Source organism: Oncorhynchus kisutch, linkage group LG28 (genome assembly GCF_002021735.2).
Source record: "Oncorhynchus kisutch isolate 150728-3 linkage group LG28, Okis_V2, whole genome shotgun sequence".
Taxonomy (NCBI): Eukaryota; Metazoa; Chordata; class Actinopteri; order Salmoniformes; family Salmonidae; genus Oncorhynchus; species Oncorhynchus kisutch.
Genome location: NC_034201.2, coordinates 32389069 through 32411950, shown reverse-complemented (window position 1 = coordinate 32411950; position 22882 = coordinate 32389069). Strand labels below are relative to the sequence as shown.

Here is a 22882-nt window from a genome sequence, read left to right as displayed (position 1 = left end):
TCCATGCTTGTGTGTGTCACGATGTTCGTTTACCATTCTCTTACGGCTGTTCACTTTGTTAACTCTGCCCGTCTGTCTGTCCATCTAGCTGTTTGACAGGGAGCTGTGTGTGCGTCAGCTGAGGTACTCTGGGATGATGGAGACCATTCGTATCAGGCGCGCCGGTTACCCCATCAGATACACCTTCGGAGAGTTTGTAGACCGCTACCGCGTTCTCATGCCCGGAGTCAAACCTGCAAACAGACAGGTGAGCAGAGCTGGACCCTGTTCATTAGGCACCAAACAAAATAAACCAGACTGAAACAGGGAGGGCCTCCTGGACTTGTCCAATAAGAAAATGATATTACTATGTTCTGTTACTCTACTTCAGGATGGCTATTGGTTGAGAGATGTGTCATTCAACCTCCGCTGTTTTCTGATAGGAGGACCTGAGAGGGACATGTCAGAAGATAGTGGAGGCAGTTCTTGGACGAGATGATGACTGGCAGATTGGGAAGACCAAGATCTTTCTCAAGGTGTCTGGATTTTATAGATTGCAAATCGACATGCTTATCTGGTTGATAAACAACATATTTTCACCTACATTATTACACAAATTACATATTACGATAAAACAATGCTCCCTCTCTTGCCTCTCACCCCTATCCTCTCTCTCTATGTCGCTCCTCCCCTCCCTCTCTATTTCAGGACCACCATGACATGCAGCTGGAGATAGAGAGGGACAAGGCCATCACCGACAAGGTCATCCTTATTCAAAAGGCTGTAAGAGGAATGAAGGAGAGGTGAGGAAGAAGGGGAGAGAAGGGAGGGTTGAGAGTGAAGGGTATAGAGAGACAGAGGGAGAGGAGGAGAGGGGAGAGATAGAGGGGTGGGGGACAAGGGGGAAAGGACAGAGGCGGGGAGTGAGGGAGGAGGAGAAGAAGAGGGGAACAATGGAGGAACAGCGGGTGAGGAGGGGGAGAGGGGACAGGCGGTGGGGGTGGAGAGCAGAAGTGGTGCAGTGAAGGATCCTCTTCAAGTTAATTTTGTTTATCCATATTTTATGGACTTAAAAAAAAAAACTTTCTTCCTAATTGTTCTAATTCAGATACTGCTGTTGAATTGACTGGACATGTTAATGCACATCTGTATGTTGTGGTTGAGCACTACAGAATGCTATCATATGTTTTTATATGCACCCCTCCCTCTCTCACCCCTGTGTGTTTTCCAGGACTAACTTCCTGAGGGTGAGGAGGTCAGTGACACTCATTCAGAAAACATGGCGTGGCTATCGGTGCAGGAAGGACTACAGTGCAGTGAGTTCCTCTATCTCCATGGTTACTGACATTTCACAATCATCCATTTCCTGGACGGTTCACTTGGACGTATCCCTGGCCAGGAATGACATTCATTCCCTCATCGGACGTTCCTTAAAAGCATGTTCCATAGTTGCTGAGTTATGTGTTGTAGTCATGTTGCTATAACATTATTGTTGTGTTATATTGGTGTAGTTATGTTGTTAGAACATTATATTTGTGTTATATTGGTGTTTGGTGTCTCCTATCCAGATGAGGGTGGGCTTCCTGCGCCTCCAAGCCCTCTATAGGTCAAGGAAACTCTTTGTCACCTACCGATTGGCCAAAACGCGCGTCACCCAAATACAGGCCCGTTGCCGTGGTTTCATGGTGAGGCGGTCCTTTTGGCGGCAGCTGCATGCGGTGATCACCATCCAGGCATATGCCCGGGGCATGATCGCGCGGAGGGTTACCCAGAGACTCAGGGCAGAGGTAAGATATTACACTACTCACATGCATACTCATACACACAGAGGTAGACACACACACAGCAAATCAACAGGGCTAAAGTAAGGCAGGAGGGGCAAAATACAAGACTCATACTGTATGTCCTGTAGTGTAACAGCAGAAACTCAGTGACTGAAAACACACAGATATCTTTAGGTTATTGTACTTTCATGGACTCAAGGCTATTTTATCTAAGCTCCTTTACTTCTGCTTTTTCAATTTACTGAATATTTTGTTACCTGTTTACTTCCTGTTACATTACTTATCTAGGAATATTTAAAAACATTTCACAGATATTGTAGACAGTAATTATACAACTCTCTTGCCCCTTTCTCAGCACCGACGGCGTCAAGAAGCGGAGGGCCAGCGTCTGGCTGAGGAGGAGCGCCTGATGAATCAGATGACGGCGCGGCGGGCGCGGGCTGAGGCCGAGAGGAGTCACCAGGAGCGCCTGGCCGAGCTGACCCGTCAGGAGGAGCAGAGGGAGAAGGAGGCACGGGAGGAGGCACGACGGAAGAAGGAGCTGGTGGAACAGGTATCTGAAGCAGCTAATTGGTTACTTAGAGGTGAATCTTAACTTTTACTTTAGACTAATGTTCACTTATTCATGCATTGGTGTCAATGAGCGAAAATGGACTGTAATGTGACAGTGACCATAGATGTGGCAAGACAGCACAAACAGGTCAATCTGGGACCAGGCTACACATACTGGAGCTACCTTGTGTTATATGTTTGATATTGTCCATTGTTTGTGTTAATAACTCAACCTCAACCCAACAGGTGGAGCGGGAGAGGCAGCAGCCAGTGGACCACTCAGACATGGTGGACCAGATGTTTGGCTTCCTGGGGAACACAGGGGCACTGCCCAACCTGGAGGGACAGGGGCCGGCCGGCTTCGAGGTGAGTAGGGGTGTAGATGTAAGGTGTGTGTGTGTTCCTTGGTGTATAGGCTATGTCTGTGTGTGTGCGTGGGTGGATGCACCTGCCTGTCTGCCTGCCTCCAAGCATGCCTCTGTGTCTCTGTGCCTGCTTCACTCCCTCCATGCATGCCTCTGTGCCTGCTTCACTCCCTCCATGCATGCCTCTGTGCCTGATTCCCTCCCTCCATGCATGCCTCTGTGTCTCTGTGCCTGCTTCCCTCCCTCTGTGCATGCCTCTGTGCCTGCTTCCCTCCCTCCGTGCATGCCTCTGTGCCTGCTTCCCTCCCTCCGTGCATGCCTCTGTGCCTGCTTCCCTCCCTCCGTGCATGCCTCTGTCTCTGTGCCTGCTTCCCTTCCTCTGTGCACCGCCTCTGTGCCTGCTTCCCTCCCTCCGTGCATGCCTCTGTGCCTGCTTCCCTCCCTCCGTGCATGCCTCTGTGCCTGCTTCCCTCCCTCCGTGCATGCCTCTGTGCCTGCTTCCCCCCCTCCGTGCATGTCTCTGTGCCTGCTTCCCTCCCTCCGTGCATGCCTCTGTGCCTGCTTCCCTCCCTCCGTGCATGCCTCTGTGCCTGCTTCCCCCCCTCCGTGCATGTCTCTGTGCCTGCTTCCCTCCCTCCGTGCATGCCTCTGTGCCTGCTTCCCTCCCTCCGTGCATGTCTCTGTGCCTGCTTCCCTCCCTCCGTGCATGTCTCGGTGCCTGCTTCCCTCCCTCCGTGCATGCTTCTGTGCCTGCTTCCCTCCCTCCGTGCATGCCTCTGTGCCTGCTTACATGGGTGTGTTATAGGACCTGGAGGTGGCTCCGCGGGCCGAGGGGGAGGAGGAAGACTTGGACGAGGCTCTCCCTCTGCCTGACGATGAGGAAGAAGACCTGTCGGAGTACAAGTTCTCTAAGTTTGCCGCCACCTACTTCCAGGGCACCACCACGCACACCTATGTGCGGCGCCCGCTCAAACAGCCGCTGCTCTTCCACGAGGACGAGGGCGACCAGCTGGTGAGTTGACCTAACCTTTGACCTATCGTGTGTTTTCGCCGTTGGGGTCCTGAGTTTCTCATTCAACATTAACACAACCCCACCCCACAAAAGCTACCCCCATTACAAATGAATTATTAATATCCCCCAGAATTAGCATGTTTTACATTTCCTGCACAAATCTTCATGGAGTTACACAATCAATTTCAGACACTTTTAGATAAGTTAACTTTCTGGGACAAAATACAATCTGAGATCTACCGCTCAGATTCTTTTGAAACATGACCTAAAAAGCCCATGAAATATTAACCAATTAAAAAGTGTTCTGTAGCAATGAGGTTTGAGCATTAGGCTATAGGACTAATACATCATCACTGCGTGTTGGCTTTGCTTGAATTGCCCTGACAATGTTGTTGTTCCAGACCATTTTGAAATGATATTTGAAATGATATCACATTTTATTCGTCACATACACGTGTTTAGCAGATGTTATTGCGGGTGTAGCGAAATGCTTGAGCTTCTAGTGCAGCTAACAAGTAATATCTAACAATTGCACAACATATATACACAAATCTAAGTGAAGAAATGGAATTAAGAATATATAAATATTTGGACGAGCAACGTCAGAGTGGCATAGACTAAGATACAGTAGAATAGTATAGAATACAGTATATACATATGAGATGAGTATTTCAAGATATGTTAACATTATTAAAGTGAGATTATTAATGTGACTAGTGTTCCATTTATTAAAGTGGCCAATGGTTTCAAGTCTGTGTGTATAGGCAGCAGCCTCTCTGTGCTAGTGATGGCTATTTAACAGTCTGATGGCCTTGAGATAGAAGCTGTTTTTCAGTCTCTCGGGTCCCAGCTATGATGCACCTGTACTGACCTCACCTTCTGGATGATAGCAGGGTGAACAGGCAGTGGCTTGGGTGGTTGTTGTCCTTGATGATCTTTATAGCCTTCCTGTGACACCGGGTGCTGTAGGTTTCTTGGAGGGCAGGTAGTTGTGCAGACTGCACCACCCTCTGGAGAGCCCTGCGGTTGTGGGCTGTGCAGTTGCCATACCAGGTGGACTACAGCCCAACAGAATGCTCTCAATTGTGCATCTGTAAATGTTTGTGAGTATTTTAGGTGACAAGCTGAATTTCTTCAGCTTCCTGAGGTTTTTCACCACACTGTCTGTGTGGGTGGACCATTTCAGTTTGTACGGGTTTGTGTACGCCAAGGAACAACTTCTTGTGACTAGCAATCCCAGATCTGGGAGCGTAATCATAGCCTCAAACGAATTAGCATAACGCAGTGGACATATTCATTAAAATCACAAATGAAATATATTGAGACACAGCTTAGCCTTTTGTTAATCACACTGTCATCTCAGATTTTCAAAATACAGCCAAAGCTAGACAAGCATTTTTGTAAGTTTATCATGGCATAATGCTAAGCTAGGCTCTGCTGGCAGCATGCAACATTTTCATGAAAATAAGAAAAGCAATCAAATTACATCATTTACCTTTGAAGAACTTTGGATGTTTTCACTCAGGAGACTCCCAGTTAGATAGCAAATGTTCCTTTTTTCCCAAAAGATAATTTTTGTGGCGAAATAGCTCCCGTTTGTTCATCATGCTTGGCTGAGAAATCGACCGGAAAATGCTATCACTACAACGCCAAACTTTTTTCCAAATTAGCTCAATAATATTGACAGAAACATGGCAAACGCTGTTTAGAATCAATCCTCAAGGTGTTTTTAACATATATTTTCGATAATATATCCGTTGAGGCAATTGGTTTCTCATAAGAAGCGATTGGAAAAATGGCTACCTCAGTATTTTACGCAAGATTTTCTGTGGGAGACATCAGGTGACCACTTGCTAAATGTGGTCCCTTATGGCTATTCTTCAACAGAAATGTGTAAAAAGACGTCACAGTGCTGTAGACACCTTGGGGAATACGTAGAAAATGTAAGCTCATTTGTAGCTCATTTACAGCCATATAAGGAGTCATTGGCATGAGGCGGTTTTAAAAAATGCGGCACTTCCTGATTGGATTTTTATCTGGGTTTCGCCTGTAGCATCAGTTCTGTTGCACTCACAGACAATATCTTATATTGCAGTTTTGGAAACATTAGAGTGTTTTCTATACAAAGCTGTCAATTATATGCAGTCGAGCATCTTTTCGTGACAAAATATCTTGTTTAAAACAGGAACGTTTTTCATCCAAAAATTAAAATATCGCCTCCCTAGTTGTAAAAAACTTTCCACCTTCTCCACTGCTGTCCCGTTGATGTGGATAGGGGGTGCTCCCGCTGCTGTTTCCTGAAGTCCACGATCATCTCCTTTGTTTTGTTGACGTTGAGTGAGAGGTTGTTTTCCCAGAGCCCGCACCGCATAGGCTGTCTCGCTGTTGTTGGTAATCAAGCCTACTGCTGCTGTGTCATCTGCAATCTTGATGATTGAGTTGGAGGCGGGCTTGGCCACAAATTCATGGGTGAACAGGAAGCACAGGAGGGGGCTGAGCACGCACCCTTGTGGAGCCCCAGTGTTGAGGAACAGCAAAGTGGAGGTATTGTTTCCTACCTTCACCACCTGGGGGCAGTCCGTCAGGATGTCCAGGACCCAATTGCACGGGGTGAGGTTCAGACCCAGGGCCTCGAGCTTAATGATGAACTTGGAGGGCACTATGGTGTTGAATGGTGAGCTGTAGTCAATGATCAGCATTCTTACATAGGTATTCCTCTTGTCCAGATGGGATAGGGCTGTGTGCAGGGTGATGGCGATTACATCGTCTGTGGACCTGTTTGGGCTTTAAGCGAATTGAAGTGGGTCTAGGGTGGCATGTAAGGTGATATGATCCTTGAATAGTCTCTCAAAGCATTTCATGATGACAGAAGTGTGCAAGCAACAATGGTGGCCATCTTGAAGCATGTGGGGACAGCAGACTGGGATAGGGAGCGATTGTATATGTCCGTAAAAACACCAGCCAGCTGGTCTGCTGATGCTCTGAGGATGCGGCTAGGGATGCAGTCTAGACAGGCAGCCTTGCAAGGGTTAACACGTTTAAATGTCGTTTAAACGTCGGCCTCAGAGAAGGAGAGCCCACATTCCTTAGTAGCGGGCTGCGTCAGTGGCACTGTGTTATCCTCAAAGCGGGCAAAGAAGGTGTTTAGCTTGTCCGGAAGCAAGACATCGGTGTCCGTGACGTGGCTGGTTTTCCTTTTGTAGTCCGGGATTGCCACATACATCCTGTGTCTGAGCCGTTGAATTGCAACTCCACTTTGTCTCTATACTGACGTTTTGCCTGTTTGATCACACTTGTAATAGATCATGTGTTGTATTACTTGTGAGGCACAGCAGAGTGAGCATAATAATATAATTCGCTTTTTTTACTGGACTGATAGCCTGCATCTGATGGTCAGTCTGAGGGGAGGGAGCAGCGTGAGGCCGCCTCTAACCTGACTCACCTTCCCTCCTCTTTCCCTCCCTCTGCTGAGAAAAGGGGACACAGTCTTCCAGCTGGTGGCACAGCATTATTTCAGACTCATTCATGTTGTTACTCCTATGATCAGAGAAAGGTAAATATTCCTTGATTAAAAAAAAAAAGACACAACCTGCGAATAATAACAACGCAAGCTTATTGAAACCCTGCAATACTGGTTGTTACAGCCAGTGTGAGTGTAAGTAGGGAGAAAGTGCATTTTATGGCTTATAAAAGTGTTGAACAAGGTGTTGACAGTGCTGAATAACAACTTGAACATTAACTTACTTAAAAACAACAGCTCTTTGCTGTGTTCGTTTAGTCTCTCTCTAGTCATGGTTTTGAAATCTTAAATGATCACTTTGCTGTGCATTCGAGGATTATTTTTACAGCCTATGATAGGGGTGTCAAACTCAATCCATGGAGGATCTAGTGTCTGCAGGTTTTTGTTTTTTCCTTTTAATTAAGTCCTAGAAAACCAGATGTGGGGAGTTCCTAACTAATTAGTGACCTTAATTCATCAATCAAGTACATGGGAGGAGCAAAAACCTGCAGACACTCGGCCCTCCGTGGAATGAGTTTTACAAGTGGTCTAGCGCTAGGAAACTGTGTAGTCACGGTGATCTAAGCCATCTTATTGTCTAGCGATAGGCCTATAAATGCACTTGGATTTGCTCTATGGGCCTGCCGGATAGACAGAGTTCTAGCATCAGACATATGAAATGGTTCAAAGTGGGAACACTTTGCATTCCCGGTGCTAGAGCTGCTTAATCAAGTGCACCTACCACCAACAGTGCAAAACAAATAAAGAAAAATAAGAACGCAAGGCTTTATCGTTGGGTTTTTTACAGAAATGTTTGGTGATCGACTAGGAATGCCTTTGAGATCGATCAACCGCTTGGTGACCACTGTTTAAGATGATTTGGGCGGGAAAGAAGTGGAGGGCGCTCAACCAATGTGAGTCGAGGTGCGACCAAAGAATTAGATTATCATTGAAAATGCGCAACACTTGCTCACCTTTAAAAACTCATCGTTTTATTTAAAGTGGAACTGACAGCGTTTTTAGCAACATTAAATCTTATTCAAATACACCCCCAGAAAGATGACCTTGTTTTACATTTTCTGACAAGCCAGCACTTGTCAGAAAATTCATAGAATGTTTGGGAATGATGTAGAGTAAGGCATTTGTGAAAATTCTGTAGCAATATAGAGTGGGTAAGCAGCCGTGCTTTTGGACAATTAATAGAAACTGCAGTAATTAACATTTTATAAAAACATCAGTCTTGTCCAGGACCAGAGTCTATGCAGACCGGTGCCATAGCCAATCAGAGCTACAGTAGGCCGATATGCTAATAAGCCATTTGCCATACAGGCCTGCCATCATTCACTTTAAACTGGACTGTGTTTTTACAGGCAGTAGCAACAGCACGACTTTAGAATGCATTCGCCAAAAGCCACAAAATACACCTGAATGGATTTCTGCAGACATTTGGGAACTTCACAGTCCTATTGTTCAAACAATCATGAAAAGGTAGGCTCTCTCTCCCTCAGTTGCCTAATCACATCAAAAATATCAACAACTAAGGCTATCCATACTGAGATTAGCTAAAAATCCAACCAGGGAACATTAGATAAACCCTCTCAAACTTTTTCAGCTAGTTGGCCGTCAAAATTGCACTGATAAAAGATGGGGAATAGTAGCCGACTCATCCTTCTGCAGCTTGCCTGATAATGCATGCTTGACCCAACCCACGTTCTGACAACTGAATGGGAACCTGCCTGCCCGCACATTTGATCAATGCAAAATACATTTGATTGACAACTAAGAGATATGCTAACTGTGGATAAATCGTTCAAGTTCAGCATAGCTAGCTAGCTAGGAAAGAAATTCACATTTCTTGCTAACTAACCAAATGACACCTGCATCTTTAGCTGTAGCCACCAAAAAGCTATTTGAGGGGAAAAAGTTGGTCACTCACCCACTCCTCCAATGACATCATGATATCGTCCCAGCAGCTAGCTTGCTAACATTAGTTCGCAGCAGCTAGCTAGCTAACATTAGACTCCGTGTTTTTAGCATGCTAAATAAATAGCTAACTACATAAATAGATACGCTAGCCCAGGGGTGTCAAACTCGATCAGAGCAGGGGCCATATTAAAAAAAACACATAGAGGCCAGACATAGCCTATTTGTTTTTACAAAATAACACACAACTGCAACGCAAACTGGCCATTGTTCTGTTAGAAAAAATATAGCCCTTTATAATATCCGCTTACATAGGATTCTGTGTATAGCATTTTAACATATTAAAACAAAATAAGATATTTGTCCAGCCTTTGTCCAGCTGCTATGCTAGTGTGTCCGATACGAAATGGCTAGCTAGTTAGCGGTGGTGCGCGCTGGTAGCGTTTCAATCGGTGACGGCACTCGCTCTGAAACCTTGAAGTAGTGGTTCCCCTTGTGGCTTTTGTGCAGCGATGGGTAACGATGCTTCGAGGGTGACTGTTGATGTGTGCAGAGCGTCCCTGGTTCGCGCCCAAAGTCTATATTGTTACACTTGCAGATGTGCATAATATGCTGTGACCCTGATCAGAAGTATTTAGTAACTCCAAATAGCTATAGGTTGTTGTACCATTTAAACCTAAAACATATTTGACCTTTTTCTGCACATCAAAACAAATGGTATTGGTCACATACACATGGTTAGCAGATGTTGTTGGTCACATACACATGGTCAGCAGATGTTATTGCGAGTGCAGCAAAATGCTTATGCTTCTAAATCCAACAGTGCAGCAGTATCTAACAGGTATATCTAACAACTCCACAACAAAACCTAATGCACACAATCTAGTAAAGGAATGGGATAAGAATATATAAATATAAAATATATGGATGAGTAGTTACAGAGCAGCTAAAATGCAACAGATAGTATAGAATAGATAGTGTAGTGTACATGTAGCGTGGTTCATTCTGCGTTGTGTACTTTTAATTAGGACGCTGCCACAACTGAAGGTCTGCTAGTTTAAATATTTTTATTTGCCCTGCACACGAAGAGACAACACACATTATGTTAACCCTTGGCGCAGTCCTAGCTCTCAGGCACCTGCGCAAGCACATGGACACTCACTCAAATACTGTCCTAAGTACTCACAAGTTACAAGAGATACCCTAGTTAGCGAGCTTTGTGAAACTTGTTAACATAAATAAATTGTAACAAACTTATGGTAGCATAACTGTACATTGTGTAACATTATGACGGTTTTATATTAAACAATTTCGGAGCCAAGGACAACATACCTTGCTAGCCGAAGGTCAGGCAAAAGGGGGTATGGAAATACAGATAACCCGCGATGGACCAAACAAAAACATACAAAACTTTTACAATCACATGTATGTACAATATTGATATGAAAAAGTGTTTGTACACCAAAGAAAAAACGTTAGCTATGCAGCTGTAATTAAATTTAAAAAATACTCTGAATTATTATTATTATTATCAAATTATTAATATCCCCTCTTGACCTGGCCTATTTGAATTGGTCCTTGTGTGCAACTTGGTGCATAATCTAGGGGAACAACATCACACTGCTACATACAGTATATACATATGAGATATGTAAACATTCTTGTAGTGCCATTATTAAAGTGACTAGTGTTCCATTTATTAAAGTGGCCAATGATGGTTGTTTAACAATCTGTATATCACGGATGACTTGTGTGGTTGAATGCACTAATTTTTTGCACTCATGTACTCATTTTTTTTGTAATTGAGTAGCCAACCTAGACTACTGCTCCAACCTAGACTACTGCTCCAACCTAGACTACTGCTCCAATCTAGACTACTGCTCCAACCTAGACTACTGCTCCAACCTAGACTACTGCTCCAATCTAGACTACTGCTCCAATCTAGACTACTGCTCCAACCTAGACTACTGCTCCAATCTAGACTACTGCTCAAATGTTGCTTTAGTAGTCCTACATGTTTCTCCTTGCATGTTGTTTTGTTGCAAGTTTTGATTTTTGGTTGTTCATTGTCAAGCTTCAAAAACCGAAGCCAGGCTGCAATATTTTAGTAGCCTAGCTAGGACTGTGGAATGTGTCTGTACACTTTTGCTGCGAGCGCATCAGGCTATAATTTCATAAAGTAAATGACTCAAATGTGGACTCATTTATACTCGCTTGTGTGTCCTATGCGGCCGGCAAGCCTTGTGTTTGACACATGTGCGCTAGCCTATTAGCCACATTATGACTGACTTGTGATCATTATCCTTGCAAGTTTGATTGTATTGACATTCCTGGCCTTAGTTACAAGTCATCCATTTTTGTTCAACATATTGAGTCATTGAAACTGAAACAGTGCATCCAGAATGGATGCAGGCAGCAAACAATGCACCAAGCCAGTTGTGATTTACAACCTGATAGCAATATTGTTTTAACTACCAAGAAATGTATTGGTGAATTATATTAATCATTCATTGAACTGCATCCATCTATTCTGCCAACAATGCCTTACTGTGTGTCATGGAATTTGAGTCAATATAACCTATTTTTAAAACCTCTTATAAAGTTGGTTTTGAAGCATAAATTAGGCTCGTGAGTTGAGCAGCGGTCTAAGGCACTGCATCTCAGTGCTAGAGGTGTCACTACAGACCCTGGTTCGATCCCGGGCTGTATCACAACTGGCCGTCCCATAGGGCGGCTCACAATTGTCCCAGTGTCGTCCGGGTTAGGGGAGGGTTTGGCTGTGGTAGGCCATCATTGTAAAATTTGTTCTTAACTAACTTGCCTAGTTAAATAAAGGTTAAATAAAAAAATGAAAAGTTAAAACGCTGTCACTTCCACTAAAGCTTCACATTTCGTCCCTCAATGGCCTTCTGATGAAGGCCGTTGATGAACAAAACGTCAAGCTTTTTTTTAATACTTCGCTTAAATTAAACTATTTGTTTTTAATGGCCAGCAAGTGTTGAGCCTTTTCCCTTTCAAAGATGATTTGGCAGAAAATTAAGAACATGCTAATTTGGGGGATATCAAATTGGTTTTTGGACAAGCATAATACTAATGTTAGCATGTGACCGCAGCCAGGGAAACAAAACCAAAGATTGCTGTCTGTTTCAGTCGAAAGACTAAAGGAAATCCATATGTAATTTATCAACTTGGGCGAACACCCCCCCCCCCCCTCCCTCAGGCCGCGCTGGCAGTGTGGGTCACAGTGCTGAGGTTCATGGGGGACCTGCCCGAGCCCAAGTACCACATCGCCATCATTGACGGCTCTGAGAAAATCCCTGTCATGACCAAGATCTACGAGACGCTGGGCAAGAGGACCTACAAGAGAGAACTACAGGAGCTCCAGACTGTGGAGGGAGAGGTGAGAGAAGGGAGAGAGGGAGGGGAGAGAGGAAGAAAGAGGTCCTACAAGAGAGAGCTGCAGGAGCTCCAGACTGTGGAGGGAGAGGTGAGGGAAGGGAGAGAGGGAGGGGAGAGAGGAAGAAAGAGGTCCTACAAGAGAGAGCTGCAGGAGCTCCAGACTGTGGAGGGAGAGGTGAGGGAAGGGAGAGAGGGAGGGGAGAGAGGAAGAAAGAGGTCCTACAAGAGAGAGCTACAGGAGGTCCAGACTGTGGAGGGAGAGGTGAGGGAAGGGAGAGAGGGAGGGGAGAGAGGAAGAAAGAGGTCCTACAAGAGAGAGCTGCAGGAGCTCCAGACTGTGGAGGGAGAGGTGAGGGGGAGCTCTGGAGTGCCGCTTCCCGTAGGTACAGATCCAGGATCAACTTCCCCTCCCCCAAACCTCGGTGAGAGAGGGGAGTAAAAGAGAAGGGAAGGGAAGGGATAGAATGTAGGTGGGAAGAGCAGGGGAGAAGGGGGGACCTGAGAGGATGTGGAGTTGAGGAGTAGTAAAGTGTGCTTTTGAGGTATTCAGAGTAAAATGGGACAGAGAAGATGTGACTTGGAGGGAGAACGTAATAGGAAGTGTTTGAAGCCTAATTTATACAATAACACAAATACGTAACATAAGAACGCAATTAGCCACGTAAAATGGCGTAGTTGTGTTGCTAATTGCATTCTTGTATTGTGTACTTGTGTAAAGTAAAATTAGGCCTAAATCAGTGTTTCTCAATCCTGGTCCTGGGGACCTATAGGTGTGTCCATTTTTGTTTTTGCCCTCGCACTCAGACACCTGATTCAACTTATCAAGCCTTTGACTATTGGAGTCAGGTACGTAGTGCTACTGCAAAAAAACAAAACTATGTACCCCTTTGTGTCCCCAGGACCAGGGTTTGAGAAACACTGACCGAGGGAGCGGTTAAGGAGATTAGAAGGAGGGCGTTGGTAGAATGTTTAGATTTTTTGTGTATGCCATCCAGGACACAGACGGGACAGACAGACGAACAGACCAGACAGACAGACAGACCAGACAGACAGACCAGACAGACAGACCAGACAGACAGACCAGACAGACCAGACAGACCAGACAGACCAGACAGACAGACAGACAGACAGACAGACAGACAGACAGACAGACAGACAGACAGACAGACAGACAGACAACATAAAGCTCATCTACACCCCTCTCTCCCTCTTACAGAACAGCTCCATTGAAGGTGGTGGTGGGCAGAAGAAGAACAGTGTGAGACACAAGCTGGTCTCTCTCACCCTGAAGAGGAAGTCCAAAATCACTGAAGAGGTTTGTGTCTCATTATAGCGATCATCATAATATACAGTATATTATAATAATATATCAGTTAGCGGCATCATGCTACCACCAACTGAGCCACACAATCCCAAAAATAGTTGGTTAGACCAACATTTGTCTTACTGCTTATGGATATGCCTATGCTAATATTTGACAGATTATATGGGTCATCTGATTTGTTATAGGATTGTTCAGAATCTCTGGGCACCCCTGTAATTCAAACCCCGATGCCAACTCAGCATTTACCAATACCAATAACATACAGAATGGAAGGAATCACCAATGACATGACTGTTCCCTATTGGCCTCGCCTCCTCCTCCTCTAGGTGACCCGGCGTTTGACTGACGGCGATTACAGCCTACAGGGGAACAGCATGCTGGAGGACCGTCCCACATCCAACCTGGAGAAGCTGCACTTCATCATTGGCAACGGCATCCTAAGGCCCGCCCTCAGGTGACCTACAACCCTTTGACTTATTCTACCAAAGACTCAGAAAGACTCTTTCGCTTTCTCAATCTGTCCTCTCCATGCTCCCCTCCTTCATTTATGAGCTTCCCACCATTTTGTTTTCACCCGTCACAAAAAACGATTTAAGTAATGTATTGGACTTGTATTCTGAGTCGTATGCTAGTTTGGATATGGGGACACTAAACATCATCAGTATGTGTCCTGGTTCTGACTTACTACTTATGGTCCGTGTGATTGGCTTGTGGTTTTTGCTGCTCTGATCTGATGGTGGCTGTGATTGGCTGGCTGTTGTCCTTCACCAGAGATGAGATCTACTGTCAGATCTGCAAGCAGCTGACCCAGAACCCGTCAAAGAGTAGCCATGCCCGTGGTTGGATCCTGCTCTCTCTCTGCGCTGGCTGCTTCGCTCCCTCTGAGAAGTTTGTCAAAGTAAGATCCTTGTCTTTTTGATACACATGTGTGCAAACACACACACACACATGCACACTTACACACACGCACATACACACACACTTACAAACACACATACACACACCACTCAAATCTGTCTTGGCCAATTTCTGTTGAATTCGAAGTGGATCCACTGAATATGCCCCAGAATGTCTCATTGATGTTAACTTTACCCCCTGACACTCTCCCCCCTCGCTCTCCCTCTCTCTCTCCCCTTTTTCTTTCTCTTTCCCCCCTCCCCCCTTCCTTTCTTTCCTTCAGTATTTGCGTACATTCATGATCAGTGGTCCGCCGGGCTACGCTCCATACTGTGAGGAGAGGTTGAGGAGGACCTTTGTGAATCGCACCAGGACCCAGCCGCCATCTTGGCTCGAGCTGCAGGTACGCACAGATCTAGGATAATTGAACCATGGGGGAAGTTCTAAACCTGATTATTAGGGGCAAAACTGAACTTAAATCAGTGTCTAGGCCTCTAGGGGAAGCTTCTTTCCAGTCACTTGTCTGCCGTTATTCCTCTACCATCATATTCTGCTTTCGACTGCTATGACGTCTTGGCCCGAGACCTAAATACCTTAATCAAAATCAATTTGCATGCCAGAAAAAGGGCAGTTATTATCAGATATACAGTATAGGTCATTTGTACATACTTTCTATCTCGTATCTTCTATCTTAGACTTTCAAGTGTAGCCTGGAGTTGTTTTTTAATCCAAAATAATCATCCCTCGCTTTCAGGCCACTAAGTCGAAGAAGCCCATCATGTTACCGGTTACCTTCATGGATGGTACCACTAAGACCCTGCTGACCGACTCAGCCACCACGGCCAGCGAGCTGTGTAATGCCCTGGCAGACAAAATCAGCCTCCAAGACCGCTTTGGTTTCTCCCTCTACATCGCCCTGTTCGATAAGGTACTTGACTGGACCTCACACACACGTATGCATGCAGCCACGCATTCACTCACTCACTCTCGCTCATTCATACATACACACACGGTCACAAACTTATTTGAGAAGCTATCGAGCCCAATGTCAAATGTCGATCCATCCCCCCAGGTATCCTCATTGGGGAGCAGCAGCGACCATGTGATGGACGCCGTGTCGCAGTGTGAGCAGTACGCCAAGGAGCAGGGAGCACAGGAGAGGAATGCCCCCTGGCGCCTGTTCTTCAGGAAAGAGATCTTCACTCCCTGGCACAATCCTGGCGAAGACAGCGTGGCCACCAACCTCATCTACCAGCAGACTGTCCGTGGGGTCAAGTTCGGCGAGTACCGCTGCGAGAGGGTTAGTGGGGCATAAGGGCAGAGGGATGAAGGCATGTATGAGGAGAGAGATTAACGTGGGGGTTAGATTTTGGGAATTTCAGAACTATAGTTATTTTCAGTCTCTTGGTCTATTTTCCACTAGTCCTCTCTTTGTGCTAGGTTGATGAATTACGTGAGATGGCGTTTTTATGTGATATTCATTTCATCCTGATGTACAATATGAAAGCACATTCATGCCTAATGTTTTTGTAAAATATGAAAGTATTAAAGCTCCTTCCCCTTCTCTCCCACTCCATCTACTCACTCTCCCTCTCTCAATTTCCCTCTCTCTCGCTCAGGATGAGGATCTGGCGGAACTGGCATCTCAGCAGTACTACATAGACTACGGCTCTGGGATTCTCCAGGAGCGCCTCCTCAACCTCATCCCATCCTACATCCCTGACCGCGAAATCAGCTCTGCCAAGACCAATGACAAGTGGGCCCAGCTAGTTGTCGCCGCCCACAAAAAGGTAGGTGTACCCCAAGGATCAGTTTCAGCGCCTTTCACTTTCGGACCCAAAATCAGTTTCAGTGCCTGTCTCGTGCTCTTTATCCTATGAACTATTTATCATTATATTCAGGGATGTAGTGGAGGATAAACATGCATAAATGCTGTTTCCACAGCTTTGTCTTTAGTGAATAGCATTTAAGCATCTACTGAGCAAAATTATAGTTTCTGAATACGCTTTTATGTTAACCGCCACCCGTCATCTCAATCGGCATTCAGTGTTTACCCACCTTTGTTTTTTACCACTACAACTTGACTATATTGTCTTATGAACAGTACACACCCTCACACACACAGTTCTCAAACAGTCTTGCTAACCCCTCCACTCCCCCAGGGAGTCTACACCCAGAAGAGGTTGGACCCTCAGAGGGTGAAGGAAGACGTGGTTGACTTTGCTCGTTTCAAGTGGCCTTTACTCTTCTCACGCTTCTACGAGGCCTTCAAATTTTCTGGTAAGTCTACTGTTGATATTTATGGCCAATGTACTGCAATGGATGTAACACTAATGATATTTCTGAGGAAGACCTGTATCGTATCCATAATATCATGACTAAATGTAGGTTGAAATTACCTCTAAGTCACTTTTGAACCCGTCAGGGCCCAGCCTGCCTAAGAATGACGTCATTGTGGCGGTGAACTGGACCGGGGTCTATTTTGTGGATGAGCAGGAGCAGGTCCTTTTGGAACTCTCTTTCCCAGAGATCACTAATGTGTCCAGTAGCAGGTAATGCTGCTACGATTCCTCTCTCCCAATAGACTGTAGTCATTATTTGTCAATTATAATTAGATATGTTTTCATTCACCTTGTTGTTCATTGATATCTTGTAATTATTTCAAACATAATTTAATACTTTTTATAGTTTTTCCACAGTTGTAATGTATACTGCAACTGAATATATATATATTTATTTATTAGACCTCTTCTGGGTTACTGCCTTCTGGGCTCCGGGGAATGCTGTCTCCTCCAGGAGACCTCTTCTGGGTTACCGCCTTCTGGGCTCCGGGGAATGCTGTCTCCTCCAGGAGACCTATTCTGGGTTACCGCCTTCTGGGCTCCGGGGATTGCTGTCTCACCCAGGAGACCTCTTCTGGGTTACCGCCTTCTGGGCTCCGGGGATTGCTGTCTCCTCCAGGAGACCTCTCTGGGTTACCGCCTTCTGGGCTCCGGGGATTGCTGTCTCCTCTAGGAGACCTCTTCTGGGTTACTGCCTTCTGGGCTCGGGGAATGCTGTCTCCTCCAGGAGACCTCTTCTGGGTTACCGCCTTCTGGGCTCCGGGGAATGCTGTCTCCTCTGGGGTAGAATGCCGAGCCCCTCAATTATAGCAGACTGTGAATAAGTCTATCTGGTAGCAACCTCTCACTACCTACAACCCTCCTCTGGTTGTTCACCAGGTGCGGTTGGTTCCGGCGCCCCTCGGACCCCAACTTCGGGTCCGTAGACACAAGGTTGGCAACCGCTTGCTTCTGGGCCGCGTGCGACGGTCTGTCCCCGCTCTCGTCGGTCACCGGCGTTTGGACGAGCACTACCACGCTCCCGGAATCCAACAGAGTGTGGGGGTCCTGACCAGCGACTTTCAACGGGACCGTGGGTGCTGGTCATTCGCTGTGGGCCCAACAGAAGATGACATAGTTTACTCCTGCGCCCAGCTCATCTTCTGGGCCAGCTGATGGCATCAACTCTTCTCGACCCGGGCAACTCCATGTGAGGTGTCCCCGGGGGCCACACTCAAATCACCTCCTTTGGTCTCCGTCCACCTAAGGTTGACTGCAGCAGGTGGACTCTGCCTCGGCTGTCTCTCTGTGGGTCTGCAGTCCTTTAGCCCGGCTGACTGTCAGATTGGGGAGTACGTGGTGGGGTTGTCCTTTCGTCCCCACTGACGGCTCTCAGACTCAGCCTCTGTCCCCTTCAGCAGGGCCTCAGTATTCTGGTGCATCGCCACGGCTCCCAAGAGGTCGTCCAAGGTCTGGGGCATACGTAGGATTGCCGACCTCTTCATGTCGTGAGGTAGCGCCCGTAAGAAGTGATCCATGACCACTTTGTCAATAATGGGGAGTGTGGCTACGTTTGTTAGGAGCCATGCCCTGCACAGTAGGTCACTCATCTGGGCTCGGGGGGAAGCTTCAGCCATGAACCTCCAGTCATGGACCAGTTGGGCCCGATGGGCCAGGCTGTACCCGTAGCGGCTGAGTACCTCCCTCTTGAGACAGTCGGAGTTAGCCGCCTGTTTGGTGTTGAGGTCATAATATGCCTTTTGAGCATCTCCAGAGGAACGGGGCCAGCAGACTTGCCAACTTCACCTTGGGCCATCCTTCCCTGAGTGCTGTCCGTTTGTGCAGAAGTAGGTCTCAATGTCGTCAACCTCCATTAGCTTGATGCGACTCGGTCTACGTTTCTCCTCGCAGCTTGCGTACATTCTTTAGACGCTGTCCTTCCAATGTTGGTTCCTGAATGTCCTGTTGTGCTTGTTGGGCCCAAACAAACTGAGCTATCAACTCATCCATGCTGATACTGCATAAACGTCAACCCTGGTCTGACCACATTGTCAGATTGCCCGCATTCTCCACCACTTGTGGAAGACCAAGGGGTTTGATCTAGACATTTACACAGATCCGACACGGAGACAAGTGTGATACCTCAGTTTCAAAGGTGTTTATTTAAAACAACAAAGAAAAAGAAAAGAAACAGGTCTCCTCCAGGAGACCTCTTCCGGGTTACCGCCTTCTGGGCTCGGGGAATGCTGTCTCCTCTAGGAGACCTCTTCCGGGTTACCGCCTTCTGGGCTCGGGGAATGCTGTCTCCTCTAGGAGACCTCTTCCGGGTTACCGCCTTCTGGGCTCGGGGAATGCTGTCTCCTCTAGGAGACCTCTTCCGGGTTACCGCCTTCTGGGCTCGGGGAATGCTGTCTCCTCTAGGAGACCTCTTCCGGGTTACCGCCTTCTGGGCTCGGGGAATGCTGTCTCCTCCGGGGTGGAACACTGAGCCCCTCAATTATAGCAGACTGTGTGTAAGTCTATCTGGTAGCAACCTCTCACTACCTACAACCCTCCCGTGTGGTGCCCTCCGGGCAGCTTTATGGGCCCCGTACAGCTGGTGAGCAATCAGCCCTTGATTATTCACCAGCCTCAATCAGCCCCAATTAGTCCTTGCCGGAGGACCTGTCGAGACCTGGCACGTCCAGCAGAGGGAGCCACCGCCACATGATGAGTCTCCCCCTGGTGGCTTGTCCGCGGTACACCACAATATATACACATGTAAAGACCTAAATAAGATATAAAATATATATCAAATTATATTTTAATTGTGACATTGTTTTGATATTGTAAGAATCATTTCCCTTGACAGAGGTGGTAAGCTCCAGGGCCAGAGCTTCTCGCTGGCCACCATCAAAGGAGACGAGTACACGTTCACCTCCAATAATGCAGAGGACATACGCGACCTCGTCGTGACCTTCCTGGAGGGCCTCAGGAAGAGGTCAAAGTTTGTGGTGGCGCTGCTGGACTGCCCCAACCCCGGTAAGTAACCTACTGGCTCTTATTAACTTTCTCTTATTAGGTTAATGAGCAGGGGCAATGCACATTGGTCCACATTGGCAACACTTTTCAATTAAGAACAGGTAATGTCTTCCAAGTATGGTAAATGACTGTGATCTTGTAGGTGTTTTCTTATACAGACCACCATATGAGAAGCAAATTTGTCATTCTTTATAATGTATGTCTCTTTTTCAAAGAGAGAATGACTCCATTTCATGTTTTATCTTCTAAACCACAGCAGTGAAAAAAGCTATATTAGTTGTGTTGTAATTGTGTGTTGATATTGATGTTTTAGGGTAGAATCTGCTCTAACCCGCTGTATTTTTATATACAGTGCCTTGCGAAAGTATTCGGCCCCCTTGAACTTTGCGACCTTTTGCCACATTTCAGGCTTCAAACATAAAGATATAAAACTGTATTTTTTTGTGAAGAATCAACAACAAGTGGGACACAATCATGAAGTGGAACAACATTTATTGGATATTTCAAACTTTTTTAACAAATCAAAACCTGAAAAATTGGGCGTGCAAAATTATTCAGCCCCTTTACTTTTAGTGCAGCAAACTCTCTCCAGAAGTTCAGTGAGGATCTCTGAATGATCCAATGTTGCCCTAAATGACTAATGATGATAAATACAATCCACCTGTGTGTAATCAAGTCTCCGTATAAATGCACCTGCACTGTGATAGTCTCAGAGGTCCGTTAAACGCGCAGAGAGCTTCATGAAGAACAAGGAACACACCAGGCAGGTCCGAGATACTGTTGTGAAGAAGTTTAAAGCCGGATTTGGATACAAAAAGATTTCCCAAGCTTTAAACATCCCAAGGAGCACTGTGCAAGCGATAATATTGAAATGGAAGGAGTATCAGACCACTGCAAAACGTTATGTTTGGCGTAAAAGCAACACAGCTCATCACCCTGAACACACCTCATCCCCACTGTCAAACATGGTGGTGGCAGCATCATGGTTTGGGCCTGCTTTTCTTCAGCAGGGACAGGGAAGATGGTTAAAATTGATGGGGAGATGGATGGAGCCAAATACAGGACCATTCTGGAAGAAAACCTGATGGAGTCTGCAAAAGACCTGAGACTGGGACGGAGATTTGTCTTCCAACAAGACAATGATCCAAAACATAAAGCAAAATCTACAATGGAATGGTTCAAAAATAAAAATATCCAGGTGTTAGAATGGCCAAGTCAAAGTCCAGACCTGAATCCAATCGAGAATCTGTGGAAAGAACTGAAAACTGCTGTTCACAAATGCTCTCCATCCAACCTCACTGAGCTCGAGCTGTTTTGCAAGGAGGAATGGCCGAATACTTTCGCAAGGCACTGTATATAAACAGTACCAGTCAAAAGTTTTAGAACACCTACTAATTCAAAGGCTTTTCTTTATTTTTACTATTTTCTACATTGTAGAATAAAGGTGAAGACATCAAAACTATGAAATAATACATATGGAATCATGTAGTAACCAAAAAAGTGATAAACGATTCTTCAAAGTAGCCACTCTTTGCCTTGATGACAGCTTTGCACACCTTTGGCATTCTCTCAACCAGCTTCATGAGGTAACCTGGAATTCATTTCAATTAACAGGTGTGTCTTCTTAAAAGTTCATTTGTGGAACTTCTTTCCTTCTAAATGCGTTTGAGCCAATCAGTTGTGTTGGGACAAGGTAGGGGGGTATTCAGAAGATAGCGCTATTTGGTAAAATACCATGTCAATATTATGGCAAGAACTGCTTAAATAAGCAAAGAGAAACAACAGTCCATCCTTATTTAAGACATGAAGGTCAATCAATATGGAAAAATAACTTTGAAAGTTTCTTCAAGTGCAGTCGCAATAACAATCAAGCGCTATGATGAAACTGGCTCTCATGAGGACTGCCACAGGAAAGGAAGACCCAGAGTTACCTCTGCTGCAGAGTTCATTAGATTTACCAGCCTCAGAAATTGCAGCCCAAATTAATGCTTCACAGAGTTATTTTGTCTAGAGTCCAAATTAGAGATTTTTGGTTCCAACCGCCGTGTCTTTGTGAGATGTGGTGTGGGTGAACGGATGATCGCCGCATGTGTATTTCCCACCGTAAAGCATGGAGGAGTAGGTGTTATGGGGTGGGGGTGCTTTGCTGGTGACACCGTCTGTGATTTATTTAGAATTCAAGGCACACTTAACCAGCATGGCTACCACAGCATTCTGCAGCGACACGCCATCCCATTTGGTTTGGGCTTAGTGGGACTATAATTGTTGAGTTGATGAGTTGGACCGCAGAGTGAAGGAAAACCCGCCAACAAGTGCTCAGCATATGTGGGAACTCCTTCAAGACAGTTGGAAAAGCATTTCAGGTGAAGCTGGTTGAGAGAATGCCAAGAGTGTGCAAAGCTGTCATCAAGGCAAATGGTGGCTATTTGAAGGATCTCAAATATAAAATATATTTTGATTTGTTTAACACTTTTTGGTTACTACACCATTCCATATGTTATTTCATAGTTTTGATGTCTTCTCAAAATAAAGAAAAACCCTTGAATGAGTAGGTGTTCTAAAACCTTGTATGTATATATATGTATACATGTATATATATTTTGTATTCTTTTTTTTATTTTACCCCCTTTTTCTCCCCAATTTCGATATTGTCTCATCACTACAACTCCCCAATGGGCTCGGAAGGCAAAGGTCGAGTCATGTGTCCTCCAAAACTTGACCCGTAAAACCATGCTTCTTAACACCCGCCCGCTTAACCTAGAAGCCAGCTGCATAAATGTGTCGAAGGAAACACTGTTCACCTGAC

At 45.7% G+C, this 22882-nt stretch overlaps 1 protein-coding gene across 1 annotated transcript in view; it reads left to right on the top strand.

Moving 5' to 3' along the window:
* Positions 1 to 22882, top strand: part of LOC109872790 (unconventional myosin-VIIa) — an 84957-nt gene that overhangs the window by 42536 nt on the left and 19539 nt on the right. The window contains exons 18-36 of the mRNA XM_031808435.1: positions 89 to 247; positions 423 to 515; positions 688 to 782; positions 1211 to 1295; positions 1548 to 1766; positions 2119 to 2316; positions 2562 to 2681; positions 3486 to 3692; positions 12335 to 12514; positions 13730 to 13828; positions 14164 to 14291; positions 14609 to 14735; positions 15018 to 15137; positions 15489 to 15662; positions 15807 to 16034; positions 16354 to 16524; positions 16897 to 17014; positions 17160 to 17286; positions 19907 to 20076. Coding sequence (XP_031664295.1) covers positions 89 to 247; positions 423 to 515; positions 688 to 782; positions 1211 to 1295; positions 1548 to 1766; positions 2119 to 2316; positions 2562 to 2681; positions 3486 to 3692; positions 12335 to 12514; positions 13730 to 13828; positions 14164 to 14291; positions 14609 to 14735; positions 15018 to 15137; positions 15489 to 15662; positions 15807 to 16034; positions 16354 to 16524; positions 16897 to 17014; positions 17160 to 17286; positions 19907 to 20076 — 2818 coding nt within the window. The remainder of the gene's footprint in view (positions 1 to 88; positions 248 to 422; positions 516 to 687; positions 783 to 1210; positions 1296 to 1547; positions 1767 to 2118; positions 2317 to 2561; positions 2682 to 3485; positions 3693 to 12334; positions 12515 to 13729; positions 13829 to 14163; positions 14292 to 14608; positions 14736 to 15017; positions 15138 to 15488; positions 15663 to 15806; positions 16035 to 16353; positions 16525 to 16896; positions 17015 to 17159; positions 17287 to 19906; positions 20077 to 22882) is intronic.